Here is a 27,500-nt window from a genome sequence, read left to right as displayed (position 1 = left end):
GATTGTATCTGCCTGATGTCTGATGCTTTTCAAAATCCCCAACCACTAACACCTTCAAAACGGACATTAACTGACACTGTTGTTTTTCCCTATATAATCCTTACTATTTTTCCGAGACGTCGTCCTGTTGTGTATTTAGCTTGCCACAACCTCATACATCGTCCTAAAAGTTAAAGTTGAAGAAAATACTAAAGATAAATGAACAAGCTGACGCAGTGTCATTCGCACCGTGAATCCCCCCATGGGAACATACTAAAGTCTGGTTCCAAATAGGCTCAATTTCCTTCTATTTCTTTGTATTTCTGCCTCGTAGGGGTAGGGGTGTTCAAACCAAAGGCACCTTTAAACCAACATTCATATCACACATCTTACAATACTAAGACACTCAGCAGTGAAAGGGTGTCTGCTGATAAAACATTCCAAACAATCCTAAAAGTACTTCACTACTAAACGTGCTTTTAAAAAGAGCCGTTATTTTTCCCTCTATAATCAGTATTGTGTTTTCTGCGAACATGTAGTCTATTTAGATGGTTGTCATGTGCACATGAGTTGCTAAAGCGTTTTCAGTTGGGCATATGTCGAAAAGCAAAGAATTAGCCCTTTGAAAACCATCAGAACTGTCACACAAAAATAACATTTACCTATCTCACCAACTGACCAAACATAGGGCTTTTCCTTATGTATTATGTATTGTCGTGTTTTTTGTAGCATACTTGTGAAAACAGCCACCACTGTTGTAAATGATACTTTAAAGAGTATTATTTCATTTTTACAGTTGAAGGACAACCTGGACTGCCGTATATTACAGCTGTTTTACAATCAGCCAAAATTTTCTTAACAAACGTATGTTAAGAACAACTCCCATAGTGAAATTGAAGGAAAACAAAGTGAAAACCCCCCTGCCATAGAGGAGCTAAAGAATCAACAATAAACGACTGCATGGATAGCTTGATGCACGAATGCATTGCGGACATGTTTGTCTCCAACCAAGAGAAAGTTCAAAAAAATCCCTTTTGTGCTTCTTATTATACAGTGACGTCAAAGACAGCCTTTTCTGCTGTTCATACATTCAGGGGTTATGGTTACACTAAACGACGTAGTTGTAGCCATACTGCCATCCAGATTTATTTTTTCCTTGCGAGCAGTCACAGGGTGTTTGTGCTGTCTGCCAACCGTCAGACGACCCCGCCCAAGTCTGTTAAGGGACCGTTTGACCGTTATAGAACGCGTCTTTTTGATTTTTTAGCACATTTGGAAACGGTTGATTTTTATCCCTACCATTGTTTCCAAACATTATATAGGAATGTTTTGTGAACAACGGATAATAGCCGCTACTCGCATGTGTAGCAAAAGTGAGCGTACATACTCACCCTGGTCGTCCAGCCGTTGTCCGTTGCCCGTCTTTATCTGTCTGTACTGAACATTACCTTTGGATTTTTCTCGAACGCTATGAAGTGAAGAAACACCAAATGTTGCAAAATGTTGTATGACCCCAAGAGCTCAAAAAAGATACTTGAGAATGAATGTGGTCTAAAAACTGCAAAATTTCACATTGTGCCAGTTTTCTGGAAAACAAATTAAAAACAGCGGGCTTAGTTTTGTATGGTATACAAGAAAAAGAAAGCCTTATCTTCTGATACCATTTTGGTTGACCTCGCTTCAATGTCAAGGTCACAGGAGTCCTTCAAAGTTGAATTGTATACATGTTTTGAAGTGACCTTGACCCTGAACTATGAAAAAAATCTTTCAAACTTCATAATTGTGTGGGGCACATGTTATATACTGATATTGAGCCACATTTAGTCACATATCATCAAGGTCAAGGTCACTTTGCCCCTTATGAAATGTGACTGAAACGGGCAATTGAATCACTAAAAGTGACAATGTCTCTTTGTAGAAAGTGCCAATAAGTATGTTTATGCTTCCTATGTCTTGAATTGATAGCCTTGTGATGTGTGACCTTTGATGATCTTGACCTTGGCCAAAGGTCATGTGTAATTTGGTAGGAAAAATCTGTAAACCAGTTCTAATAGTGTACAATGTCCTTGCAAGCTTCAGTTGTTAGACCTTCACCTTCAAGGTCACCTGAAGGTCAAGGTCACTTTAAGACAAAGGTCAAGCATGAGAGTCGCATGGGCTTTGCTTTGTTAAGATTTTTTACCAAGACACATGGATTTCTTTACCCGGCTTGGTCACATTTTTCATAGGGGTCAATGTGACCTTGACCCTAACGATATGTGACCAGATGTGGCTCACTATGAAATTCTAACAAACGCCCCACTCAGTGTTTAAGTTTGTAAGAGATATCGTCCATAGTAAAGTTAAAGGGGCAAGCTCACATCAAAATATGTCTACAATTCAACTTTGAAGGGCTCCTCTGACCTTGACATTGAAGCGAGGTCAACCAAAATGGTATCAGAAGATAAGGCTTTCTTTTTCTTGTATACCATACAAAACTAAGCCCGCTGTTTTTAATTTGTTTTCCAGAAAACTGGCACAATGTGAAATTTTGCAGTTTTTAGACCACATTCATTCTCCCTGTGACCTTAAATCCTCAAGTATCTTTTTTGAGCTCTTGGGGTCATACAACATTTTGCAACATTTGGTGTTTCTTCACTTCATAGCGTTCGAGAAAAATCCAAAGGTAATGTTCAGTACAGACAGATAAAGACGGGCAACGGACAACGGCTGGACGACCAGGGTGAGTATGTACGCTCACTTTTGCTACACATGCGAGTAGCGGCTATTATCCGTTGTTCACAAAACATTCCTATATAATGTTTGGAAACAATGGTAGGGATAAAAAATCAACCGTTTCCAACTGTGCCAAAAAATCAAAAAGACGCGTTCTATAACGGTCAAACGGTCCCTTAACAGACTTGGGCGGGGTCATCTAACGGTTGGCAGACAGCACAAACACCCTGTGACTGCTCGCAAGGAAAAAATAAATCTGGATGGCAGTATGGCTACAACTACGTCGTTTAGTGTAACCATAACCCCTGAATGTATGAACAGCAGAAAAGGCTGTCTTTGACGTCACTGTATAATAAGAAGCACAAAAGGGATTTTTTGGAACTTTCTCTTGGTTGGAGACAAACATGTCCGCAATGCATTCGTGCATCAAGCTATCCATGCAGTCGTTTATTGTTGATTCTTTAGCTCCTCTATGGCAGGGGGATTTTCACTTTGTTTTCCTTCAATTTCACTATGGGAGTTGTTTTTAACATACGTTTGTTAAGAAAATTTTGGCTGATTGTAAAACAGCTGTAATATACGGCAGTCCAGGTTGTCCTTCAACTGTAAAAATGAAATAATGCTCTTTAAAGTATCATTTACAACAGTGGTGGCTGTTTTCACAAGTATGCTACAAAAAACACGACAGTACATAATACATAAGGAAAAGCCCTATGTTTGGTCAGTTGGTGAGATAGGTAAATGTTATTTTGGTGTGACAGTTCTGATGGTTTTCAAAGGGCTAATTCTTTGCTTTTCGACATGTAGCCAAGTGGCCTGCCCCGTCTCTTTGTGTGTGTTATCTCCTGCCCGACCCAGTTGCCTCCCCTGTCGATAGCTATTCCCTGTGTGTGTGTGCTAGTCTGAATCTAGGGGTCCTTTACGTCCTCACAGGAAATTTTCCTTTTAGGGACGTGAGTTGATGATACGCTTTAAAAAAAAAAAAAAAATAAAAAAAAGGAGAGAAAGAAAAGGGCAAGACCAAGCAAGCCCGACCGTGATAGGACCCCGACCCCGCTCTCCATGAGTAAGGGAGGGGGGTGGGGTAATAAGAAATATACGTTAAGATCCTTGTAAGAGGAATATTAATAATTTTTCTTTTATATGCGTTGACTTCCTAGGGGAAGGGCCATTAAAAACATGGATTTTAATTCAATTTTAGTTTCGTTAAAAAAAGATAAAAATCAGGACCACCCGTCAAGAGGTTTAAAAGTGACTACATTGTGAGAATAATATAAAGAACATGCGCAAACACGTAATACTGATCTTCTAGTAACATTTGGACACATCATTTCATTTACTATGTACATTAAGGGAAAAGTCTGGGTTGTGGCACTCGATCACTAGGTGGGGCACTGCCCTTCGCTCCCTGTTACCCGAGCGCCAACAACCATTTATAGGAAGAGGTACAATAGCGTTTTAGTTTTAAAAACAACAGGATATGTCAGAGTTGTAGATTACTTTTGTGAAGAACGAGACATGGTCGAGGCCGTGTTTATCGTCCGGGTTAAAGAGTTGAATTGGCATAAGGTTATATTTGTCCATATAATCATACAGGGTTGCAAAGCGGGTTAAGTTTGAAGTACATTTTGCGAAGAGAGGAAACAGCTATCCTCTCGTTTATATAATTATGTTTTTATGTTTATTGTGTAATCCGGAAACAGGAGTTTAAAACCATCAGGAAAAAAAAAGAAAAAAAAGCACACACACGCCCGCGAGGTGGGGCAATGCCCTTCGCTCCCTGCGAGCTGTGTGTCCCCTTTGTTTAAGTTAATACCGTTGACAAATGACGATCATGTATTTATGCTGGCTTTATTTTATTTTGCCCCCCATTTAGGGAGTCCAGAATTACAAGGGACTTACAGTGATTTTTTAATTGTGAGAATTTCCTCAGACGACAGATCTCTGCTCCCCGCGAGAGCGCTGAGGGCCATGAGACAGGGACGGACACTTTATTTTTTGTCACAAAACAGTAGGTATCCGTTAATAAGTTGATGAGAGTCTCGGGGCTCTGCTTCTGCCTAGCAGTCACCATAGAGGTGAGGCAGAGCTCCAGGTAGCCTCTCAGGTCTTTTTCTTCTGGTTTGTGGGTTGTTATGAACACAGAGTCTCTGTGACTATCGACTTTTTTGAGGACTTCTGCTGTCAGTTCCCTTTCCTGCGAAAGTTTAATGTCTCGCTGTTTTTGTTCCAGGTCGGTTTCGATCTTTTTCATTACTATACTGTAAATTTGATCGGCCACTGAGGCGACAAATTCTTCTTGGTTAAATGGCTTGTCTCTTCCCTTGTTTAGTGGACTCTTTGCAGTGCGGTGAGTGCCATTGTCCGCCTCCTTATGGTTTGTTTTGACTGAGCTTTTCACCAGGGGTGAGGGGGGGTGTTTATCTTTGTTGTAACGGCCGTGGCGAACGGCATTAGCGTATCCAGTTTGGGGGGTTGAGGTCTTTTGGGGAGCATCCGCTCTCCAGAAACTGTCTTTTTGTTCTCGTGGGGACTGGGGGGGTGCTGCTCACTGTAGTCTTTCCGCTTTTTCGTTGTTTATTTCTTCTTTTGCTCTTTGCATAGCCTCGGTATACGGAATATAGGAGGCTGCACGAATTCTGTTCGCTCTGAGCCTTACCTTATACTCCGCACAGCCGAGGTATGCTGCTGTGTGATCACCCCCACAATTCACGCAGTGACGGTCCCGCACACAGCCATCACGGCCATGACCTTTGGTCCCGCACTGGGTACATGTGGGGGTGGGTGCTTTGCATTGGGCCGCCCCGTGGCCAAACCGGTTGCAATGACTGCAGCGGCGGACAGGGCAGGCAGAGGGCTCTACTGAGTATTCCTCTCCCTGGAGAGACATAATACGTGGCAAGACTGCCGTTTTGAAGGTGACTTTTACTGCTTCGGACAGTTCTTTGTCCTTGTTTTTTAACCTGTAAAAACGTTTGACTGTCTCTCGACCTTTTTGGGCTGAACATCCGGATTCTGTTTGGATTTGAACTGTGATTTTCATGGTGAGTAGTTCCTCATCAGAATGTTGAAGGGGGACCTTTTTTATGACTCCCTCTGTGATGGGTTCAGGAATAAACGATCTGATGGAAACACCGGCTATGTTGGTTAAATGTAACAGTTTCTGCTGTTGTCTGCCACTGGAGCATCCGATCAGCCACCTCTCCCCTGCTAAAGGCCGAAGAGAGATGACGTCACCAATGGTTGAGTTCAGGGTACGGAAGCGCCGGAGGCCTAGCCCTCTAAAGGTGGCCACTCCTTCTTTAGTGTCTTCAATAATAACTGGGTATTGTACGTACTCGGGAGTAGGTTGCCTCTCTTTGAAAAGAGACCGCCTTGCCCCCTTTCCTGTTTTGTTTCTATTTTCAGAAGTGAAGTTTTTTTCGGATTCTATGTTTTGTTTTGTTTTGGTCAGGTTTGCTGCCGGGTTCCCATTTTGAACGACATTCTTTGCTTTTTGAATTTCATCGTTATTAAGCGAACGTTTTCTTTTGTTTTCCCTCAGAGTTATCTCCATCTCATGGATGGTGTTTTCCTCTAAAGAGCTCGACCTTATTTCGATGTCAGAACTGGGTTGTGCATAGGAACATGATGTTCGATTTTTGAATCGTTATGTTTGCTCACTGTAGAGACATGTTTTGTGTTTGTCTCGTCTGAGTTTTGCTTCACTGACTTCTGTCCTGGTTCATTGCTTTTACTTACTGGGGCTAATTTAGACGTGGATGCAGTCTCAGTCCCGTCAAGACTATCTCTCTCTAGACTTTGTTTTGGGGCATGCACCTGCGTTTGTAATTTTGCTTTCGGGTCCATTTTTGTTTGTTCTTTTGGATTTGGGTTACTAAGCTTCGCCTCTGGCCCTTTAAGCTGTTTGTTTTTTTCTGGTTTTTGTTTTTGTTTTTGTTGTCCTTTTTTCTGGGAGGCCTGGGCCTTAGCCTTCGAATTTTTGTTTATTGGCATATCTGTTCGTACTTTTTTTGCGGGGCTCTCTGCCGCCAACCCAAATTCAATGGACAGGTCAGAGTTCTCCTGTGGAGATGGAATGTGAAAGCTCCACAATTCTTCGCTAAGTTTGGATGTGTTTCGTGGCAGCTCCGAAAGGAAGCTGAGGTCAAAGAGGCCGTTACTATCCCAACTCATCGTTCATGCCAGAAGTAGAGAACCATGACAACAAAGGACAAAACAATGTTCATAAAGACCGGGCACAGCAAGCCAGACATTTGCGTACACCACAGCACCAGGGCTATTTGTTTGTTTGAAGAAAAAAAAAAAAAAAAAAAAAAAAAAACCGGTTTAGCAACTCAGGACTAAAAGGTGAGGTAAAAGCAGAGCCGGGACAGCTCACGACTTAAAAGAAATAAAGATCAACAACAACCACGAAAAAAAAAAAAATCAGCATCAAGGCTATGCTTACCACAGGGCATAGAAATAAAGAAACAAAAGAAATAAAAGGGCCTCAGCAGCGAGGCGCGGAAATAAAAGCGACCAGAGTTAAATCAAGCCCCCGGTTAAGGTCGAAAGAAAGTCACCGGAGCGTTGAGCGGAACAAAGCAAATAAAAAGCCCAAGCATAAACGCAAGTAAACAGCGGCCAAAACAGGCAAAGTGAAAAGCACAAACCGTACAGCACTTACTGTAGCAGGCCAAGTAATAAAATCAGGTAGTTAGAAGCCAGGTGTAAGCACGTTGAGCGTTTGAGGCGTGAGAGCGAAACAAAGCGAAGCAAACCTAAGCGCAAAATAACGCAGTGGAAAAGCAGGCAATGTCAGGCAGACCGCTCACCCAGCACAACACCGCACAGACACAAGGCACAAGAAACGTAGAGATGTGAGCGATGTAATTCGATGTGAGAGCGAGGTGACAATGCGACTTCTCTCAAGCCCGTCTGAGTTGTGAGTGGGAAAATGTGTGTGCTAGTCACATTGGGTTTACATTTAAATAATGCCCTTTGTGCTAGGAAATCCCTAACTTGAAATGATGAGAAGCAGCAGCGTAACCTCTAACCATCAGTGCCTAAGGAGTGACTAAATAATACCTGGTTGTCTTTGTGCATTGTACTTTATTGTGTGTTTACTATCGTAGGGTAGACCCCGACCGGATGCATTTCTAATCTCTTATCTCAGATTTAGGTGGTCGTTATGTAATGTGTCGCCAGACTGTCTGGGTATCGTTGGACGGCGGTTTGTCAAGTGGGTGTCATTTCTTTGACAGGGTACAATCATTGAAGATGCCAGGTAGCTTGGAGGTTTTAGTCTCTTACCCCCCCCCCCCCTCTTCTTTGTAACTGGTTGTAATCTAATGAGCCTTATCCGGTGTGCGTAATATTTCCGGTGCGTGACACCCCTGTAACGATTTCTGCCTCGGTAACGATCCCTTTTCATTGGGCAGGCAATCTTAAGACGACACCCCCCGTTGTCTGACACCGGGTAGTCTTTCTATTGGCTATCGGGAGTGACCAGCCTTTAAAAGGGAGAGCATTAGGCTAGATCAGCAGTTTGTGCTGTTCACTTTGCCTTTTTGGCCCCTGTTTGCTTATGTTTATGCTTGGGCTCTTTGTTTTCTTTGTTCCGCTCAACGCTCCGGTGACTTTCTTTCGACCTTAACCGGGGGCTTGATTTAACTCTGGTCACTTTTATTTCCGCGCCTCGTTGCTGAGGCCCTTTTATTTCTTTTATTTCTATGCCCAGTGGTAAGCATAGCCCTTGATGCTTGTGATAGTAACTGTGCAATACCGGCTGCTTTTTTAGCAATCTGCTCCGCGCTTGTGCATCGGCGGTTGCCTCCCTTAGACTTTTACCATAGCCTTGCTGCTGTCTGTTTCTACCTTCTCCGTTCAGCCAGGATTTGTTCACCTTTGTTTCTTTGGGTCGTGGGCTGTCCCCGGCCCCGGCTCCGCTTTTGCCTTGCCTTTTTGGTCCTGGGTTGCTGGACCGGTTTTTTTTTTTTTTTTTTTTTTTTTTTTAAATAGCCCTGGTGCTGTACTGGCCGTGTTTGGGATGAGAATGCAATAATAACATATGAACAACACAGAGCTGGACTCTACAGTTTTTAACTGCTCTATCATGGCGGAACTGCCATTAGACTCAACTCGGTTGTGCGAAAAAGATTGGTGGAGCCTCGGGTACCCATCGGAGATGTCTGGAACATCGGTTGAGTCGAGCGTGATCGCCTCCACGACAAACAATAACAGCCCAAATCAAAACAACAACAAACGCTCCGCGAAGGTCGGTCCGGGGCGTCACCGGCGAGCCAGGTGGGCCAGGCGATACAGCATCGCCGCTAAAGCGCCCGCGCGCGGTCAGCGATAGTGACGAGGAAGAGGAGGGTAGGAACGACCCCTCCTCACAGTCGATACCGGAGTGGGACGTGTCCCCTACGGCAGAGGGACTAAAATTAGCCAGACAAGAAGAAAAAGCGTACCAACTGGCAAAAAGCAAAAAACTGCGGAAACGCAGGAAAACAAATAAAACTACCCACTCAGAGAACAAAACTCAAACTAACCCTGTTAACACAGACATCAACAGCCAGGCAATTCAGGAAATACCCCCAAAACCAACTCAAAATCAAGAGTCATCAGTTAAAAAGCAGTCAGAAACCCAAAACCAAAACAAAAAGTCAGCCAGGAAAAGACTGTTCCATGAAAAAATCACCCCCACCCCTGACTTCCTGGAGTTCCCTGTCATCATAGAGGACTTGAGGGAGGGCCCGGCCACCCTTCATGGACTCGGCCTCCATCTCTTTAAAACTCTCAGTGTTGCGGTGGGAACCATCCTGTCTGTGCGTAAGCTCCCTGGTGGTCGCGTACTGGTAGGGTGTGTTTCCCCCGCCCAGCAACAAAAACTGATCGCACGGTCCAAGATCGGCGGAATAACCATAAACTGTTTTGCCCCCGAGGCCACTACCGAGGGGGTAATCAAAAGAGTCCCCCTCTCCCACTCGGACGGGGAACTCATGGAGATGAACGTCTCTGTCCGAGTCAGGTCAGACACAGGTGGCATCATAGAAAAAGGAAAAAACACAGTTAAAAACATGACCAGACTAAAAACAAAGGATCAGAAACCATCCACAGCAGTACGCATAGTTTTTAAAGCTGCAGTCCTTCCCGAGTGTATCGTACTCGAGGGGGAGATATATGGTGTAGAACCATACTCAATGCCAGCCAGACGATGTGGCAAGTGCCAAAGACTAGGCCATCTGAAGTTTCAATGCCGGAACAAGAAACCCACCTGCGCCCGGTGTGGTACCCTCGGTCACGAGGGTAAAGACTGTGTGAGAGACAGACACTGCATCAACTGTCAAGGAGAACACTCTTCCGCCTATCAGGGTTGCCCCGAAAATAGGCTGAGAGTTGAGGCAAACAGAATAAGGGCCTCCTCCTATATCCCGTACGCTGAGGCTCTGCTAAGAGCCCGTAAGCAGAAGGAACAAAAACTAGTAAAACAGCAAGGTCCGACCCTCCCCTCGGAGAAGAGGGATGACTACTGGCGGGCGCCTGTCACTCGAGCCTCCACACCGCGCGAGGGCTACGCCTTCGCTGCGAAACGCGGCCAGGCGATAGACCACGCCCCCCTACTAGAGTCGATAGGCGGTGAGGCGGCGATACCGCCTTTCTCCCAACGGCCGCGCCCCCGACCTCACCCGAAAGACACACACACACAGACAGAACAGTACACCAATACAGAACCAACACAAACACTCCCGTACACGGAGACGCAGAAAGACGACCTCACTACACAAATACTCACTAGGGTCATGAAAGAAGTGGAGGAGGGGATACTTAGCAAGATCCAAGCAGAGCGGAGACGTAAAGCAGAAGAAGAATTAGCGCAGACACTCATACAGAAAATCTACACCACAAAGAAACACGTCCCACAAGAGCAATCAGAACTCCAAGCATTCTTGGAACAAACTTTAATTTTTATGATGCAGGCAAAACAACAACAAAACCCAAACGCACTGATAGACTCACTAACCACAATCTACAACTCCATCACAAAGCTAAATATCACCCCCATCAAACCTGATGACACAATGTTGGCCCTAGGCTCGCTGGCTGGGGCAAGAGATCTGACAATAAAGGAAATCTTACAGTACAAAATGACCCTATAATGGAGCACACCAGATACCAAGTTTTAACCGTTTTATTTTTAACCTCCCTAATTTACCTTTCAATGGAAGGACTAGGCACAGGAAAAAATCAAAACCTGAGAATCATGCAGTGGAACTGCAGAAGTATCAATACCACAATCAGCTATCTGAAAGACTTTCTATATAATGAATCATGTGATATATTGGCCCTACAGTCAACCAATGTCCACTACAGCAAATTACCCAAACTAGATGGCTTTTATTACCCACCAGTAATTGACATTAAAAACAAAGGGAAATTAATAAAGGTCGCCACTTATATTAGATGTGGACTATCCTATGACGTTGAGACTTCACCAGTCTCATCAGAAGAAAATGTATGGTCCTGCCTGGTTCAGGTGCATATGAAAGGCAGCAAAAACCTAAATGTCCTAAATATTTATTATCCTACAGGCTGTGCGAAGAGTGGTCGAACCGCTTGGATCAGTAACATCTCTCACAAAAACAAAAACTGGCTGATAGCTGGAGACTTCAATGACAGGCACGTAATGTGGGAACGAGATTACCCCCCAGGGAAAAAAAGCTACCTAGCAGACTGTATTATGGACTCGGGCTTCCAACTGTTAAACGACGGGGAGATAACTAGAATACCGGACAGTCACGTCTGTAAAGCTTCGGCGATTGATCTGACTCTCATTAGCAATTCCCTATTCTTGCAGACAGACTGGCATGCCTTCCCTGACACGCTTCACTCGGACCACATAGTCATCTTAACCTCTATTCATAGCTCCGAACCAGACAAAATAAACACCCTCCCACAACAACCATATTCCTATAATAAAGCCGACTGGCAACATTTCCAACAAGTATTGAGTGAAACTAAATTGGAAGACGTTAAAAACGAAGACATTAACATTTTTTATGAAAACATACGGACTAAAGTTTTAGCAGCAGTCGACCTATGTATTCCAAAGAAGAAGGTAAATAAAGTTTTTAACGAAGCTAAGGTATCTTCGTGGTGGAACGAAGAATGCAGCAAAGTGGTAGAGGCTAAGAGAGCACGCATTAAGGCCTTTTCACGACACCAGAACAGTATAAATTATAACCTCATGAAAGAGGCGGAGAGTACGTGTGCCCTGACCATAGCTAAAGCTAAACTGTCCCATTGGGAGGAGTTTGTAGACTCATCCGTCAAAGATTATAAGGATTCTGGTAAAGTTTGGAAAAAATTAAAACGTCATAAGAGGCGTACTAGACTACCGGAGAAACCCCTGACTGTAAACGGAACTAAAACAGCTACCGATTTAGACAAGGCAAATGTGTTAGCAGAGACTTTTTCTAAAGCCAGCCAATCAGCCCACCTAAACCCGGATGATTTATTTTTCCGCACACAAATGGAGGAGGAATTCAGCGATCCCCCCAGTGACAACTCCAATCCTATAAATAGTCCCATTACGTCAAGGGAGTGTGGCAGGGCAATAAAAGAAATAAAGGACGTTAAAAAAGCATCAGGAGTAGACATTATATCTTACAGATTAATAAGTAAGTTCCCACAATCGTTTATTAACATTTTAGCAGATTTTTATAACTTTATCTGGATTAAAAACACTATTCCCCAAGCCTGGAAACACGCACAGGTGGTAGCTATTCATAAACAAGGTAAACCTAAGGATGTGCCAGGTAGTTACCGCCCCATATCATTAACTCCCCACCTAGGTAAACTGTATGAAAAAGTTATAAAAGAAAGATTAGAGTTTTACCTGGATAAACATAAAATCATCCCCTCATGTCAGGCAGGCTTCAGGAAAGGCCGATCCTGTACAGACCATATTGTCAAACTAGTGGAAACTATGAAAAAAGCATTAGTGCATAAAAGCCACGCCCTTCTTGCCACCTTCTTTGACATACAAAAAGCTTATGACTCAGTGTGGCACGCCCGCCTCCTAACTAAATTACAGGGTATTGGTGTCACCGGGCGCATGTACCACTTCATAAAGAGTTTTATCTCTGATCGTGAATTTTCAGTTAGAGTTGGCTCCGCTACATCAGCCCCACAGAAGATAGATATGGGGGTGCCCCAGGGTAGTGTGATTGCCCCAACTTTATTCATGATTATGTTACACGACATAGATCTTGTGGACGTGGGAGGAGCCACCATTATGCTATATGCCGATGACTTAGCCCTGGTTGACAACACAAAACCACGTATCCTAAGTAATAAAAAACCAAATATGACCCCCTATCAAACTAAAATAGATAACCTGGTAGAGTACATGAACCTAAACGGATTCCTACTGGCAGCAGAAAAAACGGTCTTTATGGTAGTCTCAAGGCAACAAAAACTGGATAAATGTAAATTAAACATAGGCGAAACAATCCTATCCCCCAGTAAACAGGTGAAATTCCTAGGCGTCATTATCGAGCGGAACCTATGCTGGTCACCCCACATTCTACACCTAGTAAATAAGGCGAATAAAACAATCAGCCTAATCAAACTTTTAAGAGCAGAGCCGTGGGCTTGTGGCAAAAAGATCATGACAGACATAGTTAGAGCCCTCGTCAGGTCTAGGCTCACTTATGGCCAGGAGGCTTTCTTCACGGCACCGAAATCTGTTTTAAAAAAACTAGATACAGTAGAACTAAAGGCACTGAAACTGGCCCTCGGCACATGTAAACACGCTAAAAACAAACTTGTTTACAAAGAGGTAGGCTGGACAACACTACAAGAAGAAAGGACACTGCGCGCCGCTCAATACGGTGTGCGCTCATACACCACTGACAACCCCACAAGTGAAGTCGTACGAGAATCCTTCATCAAAAACACTCGTATTCACATGGACACACTAAAAGAAAAAACTAAAACCATCTATGATAAGACCACACCTCTCTGTGATTTTGTTAAACCACTACTTACTGGTAGTAACATCACCCCGGAAAACATAGTAAAAAAAAACCCACAGGTATACCCCCCCTGGTTACTGGAGGCCCCAATTATAACAGACTCCCTTCACCCAACAGCCACTAAAGTAGACAACCCCCTTTTATTAAAGTCAATCGCCCAACAAGAACTCAAAACAACATATGTCAATTATTTACAGATTTATACAGACGGATCTAAACTACAGGACGGCACCGTCGGCTGTGCCTTCGTTATCCCCGATATGAACACTGTAAAACATTACAAATTGAACCCCAACATCTCAATCTTTTCCGCTGAACTATTCGCCATCATTATGGCACTTACGTTTGTTAAGGATTTACATAACAAACCAGTTGCCGCGGTGATTTGCACCGATTCCAAATCTTCTTTACAAGCCATGCAAGGAAAAACTAACAACCGTCTAGAACTCCAAAACGAAGCACTCTTCCTATCACATCAAATTATAACAGCTGGGACAGACCTGAGATTCCTATACGTTCCGTCCCATACGGGCATACGAGGAAATGATTTAGCCGACCAGGCAGCCAAAACAGCTACAGAGCTACCGGATGACTTTATCATCAATATTAAATTTTCCAAATCTGAAGCTTACGCTAAAATAAAAAAGACATTTTTTTGCGGCCTCGCGAGTCAGCCTGACGGGGGATCATTTCCCCCCCTCCCTCCCGGCCTCCTGAGAATGTTCCACAGAACCCGCACCGAGGGCTGTATCCATAACCTCTTCCTGCACCACTGCGAGTGCGGAGAAGTTTTTAGCTTTGAACACATCTTTCATAACTGTGATTTTAACAAAGTAAATTTTAATGCCGTGCATGAATACCAACACACCCACAAGCTCACACCAACACAATTTCTGTATCACCACACAGAACTAGGCTGGAAACACAGCTCCCTGCTTCTTAAGTGTATTTATAAGTCAAACATAGCTAGATGGTTTTAACCAGTGCAAATAATTTTAAGAGAACTCAATTTTTTCTCGGTATTGGGATGCTGTTTCCCAATACGGATACCTGCTTTTAACCGGTATTAATCAAATGTGGCTCTGACTTTTATAACTTTTAAACATCAATTGGATGAAATAAACACTCGTTTTTTTATCGTCCCATCCCCCCAGAATACGTATGTGGATCCCACCTATATTCAAGTGATACAAAGTACTCGTCCTTATCCAATCTTAACAGATCCTCTTAAATATCTTATCACCCCCACTCCCGTCATCCTCTCTCTCTATTGACCACCTTTTTTTATTTTTTTTTTATTTTTTTTTTATTTTTTTTTGTTGATCGTATAAACCAATTCATGTCCAATATAGGCAATTAAGACCTGACGGACAATAAGCCCCTTAAATTTCTTCTTCATATCAGCAGACGCGTTTAGTGAGACCGATCATCGAGTGATCTGTGTGCTTCTCATATGTTGTTGTCGTGAAAGTGTCGAACCTCTGCCCAAATTTATCGCGACTTGTGAATTCGTGCCCTTGTGTTTCGCGACTAGCGTCAGCAGCAGTTTTGTGTTTAGGTTCCAAGTGTGCTCACTGAGGAGAATCTGTAAGTAACTAAATGCTTTATTCATTCCTTATGCTGTATTCATTCCTTATGCTGTATTCTTTCCTTATGCTCTATTCTTATGTTTCATTTGATGCTATGATGTTTGCATATATGTACATTTTGACGCTGATTTGGTCCCGGGCGATGTCCGACCGGTCTCGCGTCAGAGTTGATGACGCCATTTTGATCTAGCGGAGAGATGTGTATTCTAGATCAGTTTCTAATTACTTTCATGATTTGGCGCTGAAATTGAGCGTTAATAACTTCTAATATTTGATGACCAGTTATTCTAAAGTTGTTTTAGAGTCTTGTAAATTAAAGACTCGTAAGAATCAAGTAAGGCAGAATCGTTCTCATACGTTTCGTTTTCGCTGAGAAAAAGCCTGTCTCGCAATATTTTATGTCGAGAAGACCCATGTGTATCGTTGCGATCTTTTTCCCATTTTCATCACATATTATTTCTGGAGATCAGTAGAGTCTGAGTAGTAGTCGGTTAAAAGCCCAAAGTTAAGCCCCCAGTGCCATTGGCCCGTAAAGCTACCTATTTACGATTTAGGCGCAGAAACCCCTACAATTGATGAACGGGAATTATGGTTAACACATATATTTTGGGTTATGAACTCGATAAAAAGCCTGTCTCACCATATTTTAAGTCGAGTAGACCTATGTTAGATCTCCTTTTTACAAGGACAGTTTTATAACGATGAAGTCCGGTAAGGTAAGTCGAACCTTTCTCAGATTTCGGTTTTCGATGAGAAGGGATTTGAATACTTTGCTGGACGGAATTCCGCTTCGTAGCCAGTTTGTTGAGGAACAAAGAAGTTCTCAGTTTTCGCTTCGCTGAGGATCGCTCTTTGTTTCCAGTACTGTAACTGTAACTTTGTAGGCGAAGTGTACAACAACATGACATGCTTTATGACGTTTAGTGATGCGTTACTTTTCATGTGTTTGATCATGTTGCTGCATTTCAAGCCGTATGTCGTTGACGGTTAATTGGCTGATGTAAGAGTAGTGTCCGCCATTTTTGACCGGCGTCCCCCGTGTAATGATGTCAGAGCGCCCCCATTCCCCTAGGTCCGCCCCTGATACACATTACATGGCTTACCTTCCCTGTCTTTTGTCTGGCTTTGTGTGAGCCAGTCATGTTATGTATTCTGTCCTGTGTCACTCTACTGGTTCTACTCTGTTTGTCACATGCATTTTCATACTCTGATATTTTGCTAGTCTTCATTTGTATTACCCTTTTACCTGTACATAATCTTATGAGTTTTGATTATCATTCCTTTGAATTCAGGCATGAGAATGATAGAGATCTTCTGAGTTAAGATCTCAGACAATAGGAAGATATTGTCTACAGGATGCACAATTTTGACTATTAATTCTCATGTTGCACTTAAAATGTGTTTGCCTACAGAAGAGCTTTGCGACGGATAAAAACCTAACATTTTGTGCAGTCGCATAGAAGCAAAACAGACTTTTAATCTAAAGCGATATAATTTAGTCGCGCTTCCCTGTAAAGTAATAGACTGTTGTCTAACGCTTCATTTTGAAGCATGAGAGCTTGCGCTTACCCCATGCCTGAGTTATCTTTCTTATTCTTGTCGTTATTATTCAACTCGATGAAGAAGTGTCTTCATGGCGATGAACACGCTTAATAATAACAATTATTTTGCAGTTGCGGTTCATGCAGTTGGTTAATTTATGTAAAGCATTTTCCTATGCAAGGCTTAGGCCTAAGGGAAGATGTTGGTTACTTCCCTTGACATTAGCTGTTGTGGAGTTGGTTAACTCACTGTGGATTCTCTTTCAGAGAATGCTGTGTCTGCAGGATTTTGGCTGTATTGTTACTTGTCTATATTTGTCATGATTATTTTGGCAAATGATGCATTCAGTGGTTTATGCTTTGTATTATGTCATGTGTGACTTAGAAGGCATGTTGTTTATAACTGTATTTTCTTTTCTTTTTAGTGCCTTCTTCTTTACACTGCTTTCTGGTTTGCACCAGAAATACATATATTGTTTCTGGGTCATTTATATACACATAGTTTATATTTCTGGTTTGCTACCAGAATAAGAATAATCCTTTTTTCCCTGCTTTCTGGCAAATATTGTTTCTGGTTTAATTGCACCAGAAATACATATATTGTTTCTAGCTGATTCTGGTACTGGTAGATATCAGAATTCATAATTGGTATTTCTGGTTAGATGTAAGCATTGCTATTTCTTGTATTAGAGTTCTGTTTATTGTTTCTATTTTATAACTTATAGCATTGTTTCTAGTTGCAACCAAATTTAGCTAAACTGTTGTGGAATATTTATGATTTAGATAAGCTAACTGAGTGGTTATTTTTAGTTACATTTTGCTTCAATAAAAGTTAAGTTAAGATAAGTTAAAGCAACCTCTGTCTTTGGTGTCTTATTTTGTATGCTCCTCTGCCTGTGCATATATATCCTTGTCCTTCAACCCGACATTCCCACAGACATATGCCCAACTGAAAACGCTTTAGCAACTCATGTGCACATGACAACCATCTAAATAGACTACATGTTCGCAGAAAACACAATACTGATTATAGAGGGAAAAATAACGGCTCTTTTTAAAAGCACGTTTAGTAGTGAAGTACTTTTAGGATTGTTTGGAATTTTTTATCAGCAGACACCCTTTCACTGCTGAGTGTCTTAGTATTGTAAGATGTGTGATTTGAATTTTGGTTTAAAGGTGCCTTTGGTTTGAACACCCCTACCCCTACGAGGCAGAAATACAAAGAAATAGAAGGAAATTGAGCCTATTTGGAACCAGACTTTAGTATGTTCCCATGGGGGGATTCACGGTGCGAATGACACTGCGTCAGCTTGTTCATTTATCTTTAGTATTTTCTTCAACTTTAACTTTTAGGACGATGTATGAGGTTGTGGCAAGCTAAATACACAACAGGACGACGTCTCGGAAAAATAGTAAGGATTATATAGGGAAAAACAACAGTGTCAGTTAATGTCCATTTTGAAGGTGTTAGTGGTTGGGGATTTTGAAAAGCATCAGACATCAGGCAGATACAATCCTTTCTGCGTGTTCTGGTGCAGAAAGAGTTTTCAGTTTATACATTGGGGTGACCAGTAGATACCGTTTTACAACCATAGCCCCAAACGACATTTACAGAGCCCAAAGAAGGATTAGGGTCAATTTCAAAGCCACTTTTCCATATGAAGCGCCAACTTTATATGAAAATGTGTTTAATAAACATCAAAGGACTGAGGTTGAACTTTCTGATAAGGGACATTTTAAACCTAGTCATTGTCACTTCAACGTTCCCTTCACTAAAGTGGCTAAGATGCCTGGACTAATACGACGTGTATATGTTTGCACCAGTGTTTTATGTTATGTAAATTCATTACCAATTCAGTGCCCCATATGGCTTTTTGACCAATCAGGACGGATTCTAGGTAACCCTCTAAATGTTATAACGTTCAGGCAGGGACCCTTTTTGTTTATCACGCCAACAATTAACAAGACAAAGTGAAAATGTAATTCAACAATATCAGCGTGATTTATTCTAAAGAATGACACTTCAAATGCTGTCAGATAATACTCTCTTTATCTAAAAAATACCGAAAAGCGAGTTTTGTCGGTGGGTGCGTCACGGAACAGAAAGGCACCGCCCATCGTCTGAGTGTGCAATGCCGACCGCTAACTTGAAATCTAAATGATCAAAGTTCGCAAAAATCAAGTGAAATTGCGTCACTCGCTTTACATCAAATGTATCTTTACGTCATTTCCCATCCGTCTGGAGTCGGTTCTAAATCTGTCGCTCTCTGTTCAACGAGAAAAAGCTAAGAAACCGAAACGCATGTTCAACATGGTTTATCTTGTGAGATTGTTGTGTGTCAAAGGCATTTGACCTGTGAATATTCATCACGTCAGGTGTGTGACTTTTTGTTTTCTTTTTTTCTTTTATGACCACGTTTATTGAGAAGACTGGGAAAAAAACTTCCAAAAGGATACGTTCCTTTGAGTTTTCACTGTTACAGGACAGTTCACGGAGCTTCACACATTCCTATAGTAATTAAGTAGATGTGCAACGCCAAGGCACTGCATACCCCAGCGAAAGACAAACCTCTCTCTCTCTCTCTCTCTCTCTCTCTCTCTCTCTCTCTCTCTCTCTCTCTCTCTCTCTCTCTCTCTCTCTCTCTCTCTCTCTCTCAAACACACACACACACAAACACACACACACACACACACACACACACGCACATACCTCAAGTTACACACGTACACAAATACACACTCACTCACACGCACTCACTCACTCTCTCACACACACTTCATACACACAAAACACACCCCCATACGCACATATAGACAGACGGACATACACACCTTTACAAACAAACACACATACACACACACATACACTTACGCACACGCACAAACACACTCCCACCCACCCACTCTCTCTCTCTCTCTCTCTCTCTCTCTCTCTTTCTCTCTCTCTTTCTCTCTTATACAAACAGACACTCACACACACACACACACACACACACACACACACACACACACACACACACACACACACACACACACATTGACTCACACAAATCTCATACACACAAAACACACACTTATACGCACATACACGGTTGGCCTAGTGGTAAGGCGTCCGCCCCGTGATCGGGAGGTCGTGGGTTAGAACCCAGGCCGGGTCATACCTAAGACTTTAAAATTGGCAATCTAGTGGCTGCTCCGCCTGCATGGCGTCTGGCATTATGTATGCTAGGACTGGTTGGTCCGGTGTCAGAATAATGTGACTGGGTGAGACATGAAGCCTGTGCTGTGACTTCTGCCTTGTGTGTGGCGCACGTTATATCTCAAAGCAGCACCGCCCTGATAATTATGGCCCTTCGTGGTCGGCTGGGCGTTAAGCAAACAAACAAACAAATACGCACATAGACAGACGGACACACACACCTTTACAAACAAACACATATACACACTCATACACACACAAACATACACACAAACTCATGCACACACACATTCACACACACACACACACTCTTTCTCCCTCTCTCTCAGTCTTTTTTACACACACACACACGTACAAAATTGCAATCATTTCCAGAACATTGATGTGCAAATTCATTTCTGTTTTGGACCATCGCCCTCCAGTCTTAAATTGACCACAAACAGCTCCCCAACCACCTGAACTAGCAGCATTCGTCTGGATTTCAACTTCAGGATTAGTTTTTTCAATGGGGAAAAAAGATTAATCTAAATGTTTAATCCACCAGTCTAGTTCTTCTGTTGTTTTATCTGTCAAGCTTGTCAGCGATTCAAAATTTCCTGCAAATTTTTTTAACGATGTGGATTTTCGTCTGTCTAAACTCCTATAAAACAGTGGGCCCCACTGAACAGCTGGACAAGTTGCTACCAACTGGCCTATAACTTGTGCCAGTTCTCTTATGGTCACCCTCTTCTTTCTTTTGAGTTCTGAACATGCAAGCACAACTTTTTGCTTTCTTTCCAGCTTTGTCATATCTTCAGAGTTAGTTTCTTGCAGGGTTTGAGGACTGATTTCTCTGTGTGGATAATAAATCCCAGTGAATCGAGTAATTTCACTGTCTTTGACACATTCTCTGCACACTCTTCAAAAGAATTACCTTGCAGATAACTATCATCAATAAAGGAAGTGGATAAATATCCCTGTGATCTGAGTGTGGCATAGACTGGTTTCATTAACTTTGTGAAATAACGAGGGCAGTTACTTAGTCCATTTGGGAAGCAGGTATACTGATAAAGTTTGTTTCTCCACATGAATTTGAGGTATTTCCTGCATTCTGCTTTTATTGGTACAGAGTAGTATGCATGTCTGAGATCCACTGAAGCCATGTAGCAGCCTCTTATCATCATTTGAGTTGCTGAAGTAAGATTGTCCATCTTAAAGTGCTCATATGTGACCCTCCACCACGAAATGAGTCGCATGTCACCTCGCGCGGTTCTGCGCTAGGCTTGATATAAGTCCGGAGAGTGTCTGGTAACAGTGTGAGGGTCACCTTAGTCACAGGCTTATAACTCAAACAGTTTTTGCTCTTTTCTAAAACGGTTTTCACCACTGGATAGAGCATAAAAAAACTCGTTAGGAAAGTGTAAAAATATGAAATCATGCAAAGGTGACATGCGACTCATTCCGTGGTGGAGGGTCACATATTGTACTGAATCATTAAAAAAATATAGATTCAAAATGAGACGGTAGGAGCCATCAGGTTTTGGGACCATGAAAACAGGGGAGATAATTTCATCTTCCTGATGCACCGATTTTTCAATAACTCCCAAGGATAACAGTTTTTCAACTTCCAAATCCATTTTTGTCCATAGATTTCCTTGTACTTGATTTTTCAAGTAAGAAAGATTTTCAGAATTTAAATCAGAAAAATCATCTATTGAAATATCAGCACCGCACACCATATCAAGAATAAATGTATCTGATGTTATTTCTTCCCATTTTTGAACAAACTTTTTCAGTCTACCTGCTTCAAAAGGGCGGTTATGTATTGTATCTTTACTTACAGATTTTGGTGGAGAAGGCAGTGGAGCTGCTGCTGGCCTTGTTGCCACTCGGTTCGTCCGCTGCCGCGGTAGTTCGTTCTGCCCCGTGCACGGTAAGGTCCTCTCCCTCTCATTCTGCCTCTTGGTGTCCAGGTTCTTCCTGCACCTCTTGGCCTCCAATTCCAATCGTTTTTTGCAAAGGGGTTGTTTTGTGGAGAAAAAAACTTTTGACCTTTTACTCCACTTGACTGACTGAGACCCAGGCCCATTCTAGCTGTTGTATCAATGTGTGCACATGCAGCTTCCAGGTCATTGCCAAACAACATATCTGTGATTGGAACTTCTGCTGAACCAAGTTTTTTTTGTAGTTTTTGTTCAGTTGAGCATTTGAGATTTTCCCCCTTCTGTCGATTGACAGATCATGGTTTGTTTTCTGTACAAGTGCAATATAATCTGCTACACCTTTCATGAGTCCCCGAATGTCGGGTAATTCACTTTTCAGTATGGTTTGCCATATGTCAGTGAGTGCATATGTCGCTGTGCACAGCGCTTTCTGATACTGCTGTATGTAGTTTCAAATCTGCACCTCTTGTTGCACGGTCAAGTATTGACCATATTTCCGGATTGACCTTTGGAACAACAACCTTCAAGTTTTTAGGTCTGGCATACTTGTTCATTTTTTCTTTCATTTTTTCTTCTGAAATTTGACCTTTTGCCATGGTCTCATCAACCAGCTTCGCGATACCTTCCGGTATTTCTGGTGCAAGCTTTTCAGCATTGTCGAACTCTTGTTCTATTTCTGCCATTTCTGTGTCAGAATTACTACTTCCACAAGTTTGACCACAAGCTTCACCTTTGTTCACTCTGATCATCGATTCTATTTGATCATCATAATCTTCGAACGAATCAGATTCGTCTCCAGACTCTTGTGACTCTGCTTTTCGCTTTTGTCTTTGTGTCATCTTCGAACCATGATCATCAGGCGATTCGCCTTCGATCTGGCCTTGTCCCTGACCTAGCAGCGTTAGGATACGGTCGTTTTGTTTTTTCATGTTATTCCAATCGCTGATTGGAATGGTCACTGCCTCTAACCGAGGTTTTTTCTTATTCTTTTTCTTCCCTTCTTTTTTGTCTGACACATGTTTGTCCTTTTGACTTGAACAAGGCAAGTCTAACAATTGATCCACTTCATCCGCGTGGATTTGGACTTCAAGCACTGATTCAGTGCTGTCCAACATTGTTCGAACCAATTCTAAGCATTTGCGACAACAAATAAGGAAAATAGATTTACCGAAGGTCAAAACAAATGGTTAACCGAAGGAATAAATCAGTCAAGTTAGGAAAAAAAGGACACTAACAGGAAGGTTTAACCTGATAAAGTAAGACCGGTTTTGGAGAAGCTGCTATGGCGGCCGGAAGTCGTACGGGAATGGCGTGTTCCGGCGGTGTGCGCATCTCACAAATCACGTAGTTTCAGTAAACTACGAGAAGTGGAATTACCAAAATGACCATTGGAACATTTAAATATGGGAAAAAGCTAGATTTGGGTGTATTATTGGAAACTGAGCTGAACATCAGGAATAAATTTATGTTATGATTATTTTTATTTATCTATCTATTTAAACATATTAGTTTACTGATAAAGTTTGTTGATTTAAAAATGTACACATTTGACTGAAAAAAGAAAAGACCTATGAAGAAGGTTTGCTCCAAGCCACACACACACACACACACACACACACACACACACACACACACACACACACACACACACACACGCACACACACAAATAATGATAATTTTAGTAGCAAACCTGCATGCAACTGAGGTTAACAAAAACAAAAAAAAAAAAAAAATGTTATCGTTGCCAAAATACAATGCTTTTTGTCATGATACCTCTTAAAATTGACGTACACACCTCTCGTGTTCTACTGCTCATGCGCTCCACAACTATATCAGTAGAAATAACATAAAGCCAGAGATACGCAAGATAGCAAAACAAAACAACCTGCTCTGGATAGAGAATTGATTGGGTGATCTCCTCGTATTACTAAGTTGCCAAGTTGCGTTTACTCTGAATTGTTGTCAAATTTGTATCAAGTCATGTTTGGGTGTACCCTTATTTTGGCGGTTGTCCCGAAACACATATAACAAAAATATTTGATCCGAAATGTGTGCCAAATAGCCAATTGAAGGGTCTTTATTGGCATATCAACTTTGAATGAAATGAAACGGGAATGACTATTTTAGTTGAGGTACGAACATGGGTGCAATCATTTTCGTGCAGAGTTGATATTTTGGGTTAGATTAAATGAGATGACACGTAGTGTAAAATATATAGTGCTATCGAAAAGTAATGATAACAAAAAACAAGTCGTGATAGCGACTCGTTGATAACTGACATAACAATGTTCAACGTAGTGATAGCGGCCCGTAGCATTATTGAGACGTTGGGCACATTGCTAGAAATAATGTCACGAAGTGGAAGCGATATGTAGCCACCCGTTAATTCTGTTTATGTTTTGCAAAATGTTGGTTCCTACGTGCTAGTGTGTGTGTGTGTGTGAGTGAGTGAGTGTGGGTGTGTGTGTGTGTGTGTGTGTGTGTCTCTCTCTCTCTCTCTCTCTCTCTCTCTCTCTCTCTCTCTCTCTCTCTCTCTCTCTTTTCTCTCACTAACGATTAGGACGAGAGCAAACACACATATCTGGTCAGGCTACGCAGCGGTTATTAACTCTCTTAATTGAGTTCTAGTTTCTTATTCCCCATGCCTTTGTCTGCATTACAGCTGCCTTTGCCCAAGTTCCCTTCCAGCTTGTCTGCCCAGAGCGAGGCTTCAGAGAAAACGAAGTTAATAGTGTGGAGTGCACTGTGCGGGGATCAGATGTGAAAGGTGCAACGTGTGCTTTTCCTGTTTCCTCAATTAGACTTGAGACAGTAGTCGCAAACGCTCTAAATGTAATTGCACACTCCCCGTTCCCTACCTGTGACAACAACTGGTCCAGTCTCAACAATGACAATGGAAGATGCTCCAACATAGACACCAACACCGACGTTTACACTTACCAGTTCAACGTGACTGCCGACCCAGCGATTCTCACCAACCTCACCGGTCTTCGCTGCTTCGCTGAATGTTCAGGCGGACCCGGTGTAGGGAATCCTTTTACATACAATACCAGCAGGAGCTGTGGCCCGCCAGTGATATTTGCTGGTAAGTTGTTCTTTGCCATGATGCATTTAATATGACGAATTGAGTTGTTGATAGATATGACTATTTAACTTTAAAGGTCCTCGTCTACATTTTTGCTTTTTTTCAATAACTCCACGGTAAGATTTCGCTGGAAGATGATGAATGAACCATGAGAAAACAGTTCTCGAAAACAAATATGCGTAAAAAAGTGTTTATTTTTGGGTAGCGTGACTCACGCTTCCAATATTTTGTTTTCTGTTTGCTGAGAACATGTGCTTTGCCTAAAAATACTGTCCAATCAAATTCATGTCACTATGCTTATAGCCACGCCCAAACAAGTGCAGCAACAGTTTGACACTGGAGCGCTGTCCACGCTTTTTTTAAAACGCACGAAATGCACGGGATTTGAGAGGAGTTTTGCGCTTGGCATTTTCCAAATAAGGATATCCTACTATGAGTACTACGATGGAATACTACAATGAATTTTCAAACGGCTACACTGGCTTCGTCTTTCCTGATCGAAAGGGGGTGTATTGTTGATATTTGTTGATAATAGACTCTGCATTTAAATTGTCAAATGGCGATTTCGGTATAAAGATGTAGACAAGGACCTTTAAGTAGTATTTCTACAGCACTTTTATTTGGTGCTGCGTTTCATTTTGTTTTCTTGACGGCATTTTTGCAAAGTTTACAACATGTACAAACAATCAAACAAACATCTCGACACACAGCTGAAAGTAGGCAGTGTTTCAGCAAGGATCTGCCAGAAGCAACAACCCAACATATAACATGGATTCCCCAGTGCTCAAGTTTGTTATGGTAGGATCTGGTCAACAACAAACACACAGTCATTTTATCGGTTTGCCTTCTTTTGAAAATTATACGTACATGGAGATGATATGATGCGTTAGTTTCAACTGTGTGTGTGTGTGTGTGTGTGTGTGTGTGTGTGTGTGTATGTGTGTGTGTGTGTGTGTGTGTGTCTGTTTCTGTCTCTGTGTGTCTGTGTGTCTGTGTGTCTGTGTGACGGAATGATTGATTTTGTGTCGATTTCTTACGGGAGCCTTGAAGGCTTCGCCTCTTGTTACTAACGTGCTCCACTCTCATTCCCGATTAAACCAGGTTGGGCTGAACCCGAGATGAGAGAGGTGCTCGTTTATTTGGATGGCTCTCAAAGTATTCAGGACACTGCGCTTTAAACACACATTGGTATCTCTTGCAGACAAACTAACTTTGTCATGGTTGTAATGTTGTCATGTTAGCTCCAAACACAGAGACAGACCCCCAAGCCGGGGACAGCTCGTCGGGAGGACTTAGTACTGGGGCTGCAGTCGGTGTGGCGTTGGCGCTGGTGTTTGTCGTCGTTGGTGTTGTCGTGGTGTTGATGTGGCGCCGTCACTGGGTCTTACCGTGTGCTTCTTCTTCTGCCAACGGTGAGCGCGTGCGTTGATAATTGATATAGAGTATGTGAGTAAGTGTGTGAGTAAGTGAGTGAGTAAATGTTTGAGTAAGTGATAGAGTGTGTGGGTAGGTGTGTATGTGTGTGTTTGTGCGTGTGTGTGTGTGTGTGTGTGTGTGTGTGTGTGGAGTCAGTGTCTGAGTGTGTGAGTGCCTTGGGGAATGAGGGAGTAAGTTTGTGAGTAGTGAGTGATTGTATGTGTGCATTTAAGAGAGTGTGGGTGATTAAATTGGATATATAGTGTCCAAGTGTGTGAGTAAGTGTGTGAGTTGAATGAGTGTGTGTAAGTACGTAGGTGAATGAGTGAGTGTTGGTGTAAGTTTTTGAGCAACTGGGACATTGTGTGAGTAAGTTGGTGTTTGAGAAAGTGCATTTCCCCTAAAAACACAGTCAAGGATTAAATGCCATGCAGATCTGCAAAACGGGTATGATTTCATCACTTTTACATGCTCAGCTATTCCGTTGGAAATAATTGTTAAAATAGTAAGTAGTAGTTAGTAGGGAACGATCTTTGCCCTCTTCTTTTTATGTCAGAAGTTAAAAAAAATGTATCTTCTTATCTTCTTTCAGGAAGCAACAACACGGAATATAACGAGTGAGTATTGAAAATCCCACCTAGACAAACAGGAAATAACCACACAAAGTGATAGTACTTTGCACAAGTCAGGTGAAAAAGCACTATACATCTCAGCTGCTATTGTAATTTCAAGATTTCAAGATTAAAATCTGCATGCTCACGACCTACTATTTCTTTAACTTAAATTGTGTTTATCCCCGAGTACGCAGTACTAGGGTCCAACAGACTTTAATTGTGTGTGTGTGTGTCTGTCTGTTTGTCTGTCTCGACTTAACAGCTTATTGCTGGGAAACTACTGGGCGCAGTTCGTTCAAAAGTTGATACACTAACTTGATAATAGGTCCGATTGATCGTATTAAAACTTCATAATGTTACCTGGGACCTAAATGCGAAATATTCCACCAAAACGACTCTTAACGGGGGGAGTTTT

The 27,500-nt window shown here is 42.2% G+C and overlaps 1 protein-coding gene and 1 long non-coding RNA gene across 2 annotated transcripts in view; both read left to right on the top strand.

Annotated features, from left to right (window-relative positions):
- Nucleotides 1-27,500, top strand: part of LOC138956028 (uncharacterized) — a 34,591-nt gene that overhangs the window by 3,325 nt on the left and 3,766 nt on the right. The window contains exons 2-4 of the mRNA XM_070327497.1: nucleotides 24,633-25,055; nucleotides 26,297-26,467; nucleotides 27,064-27,088. Of these exons, the coding sequence (XP_070183598.1) occupies nucleotides 24,633-25,055; nucleotides 26,297-26,467; nucleotides 27,064-27,088 (619 nt within the window). The remainder of the gene's footprint in view (nucleotides 1-24,632; nucleotides 25,056-26,296; nucleotides 26,468-27,063; nucleotides 27,089-27,500) is intronic.
- On the top strand, nucleotides 15,056-17,704 carry LOC138956029 (uncharacterized). Its single transcript, XR_011452471.1, has 2 exons — nucleotides 15,056-15,305; nucleotides 17,274-17,704. It is a non-coding gene; the product is annotated as an uncharacterized lncRNA (long non-coding RNA).

The sequence above is a fragment of the Littorina saxatilis genome, unplaced genomic scaffold (genome assembly GCF_037325665.1).
Source record: "Littorina saxatilis isolate snail1 unplaced genomic scaffold, US_GU_Lsax_2.0 scaffold_727, whole genome shotgun sequence".
NCBI lineage: Eukaryota > Metazoa > Mollusca > Gastropoda > Littorinimorpha > Littorinidae > Littorina > Littorina saxatilis.
The sequence above is the reverse complement of the archived record's forward strand: the minus strand, read 5'-3'. Positions and strand labels throughout refer to the sequence as shown.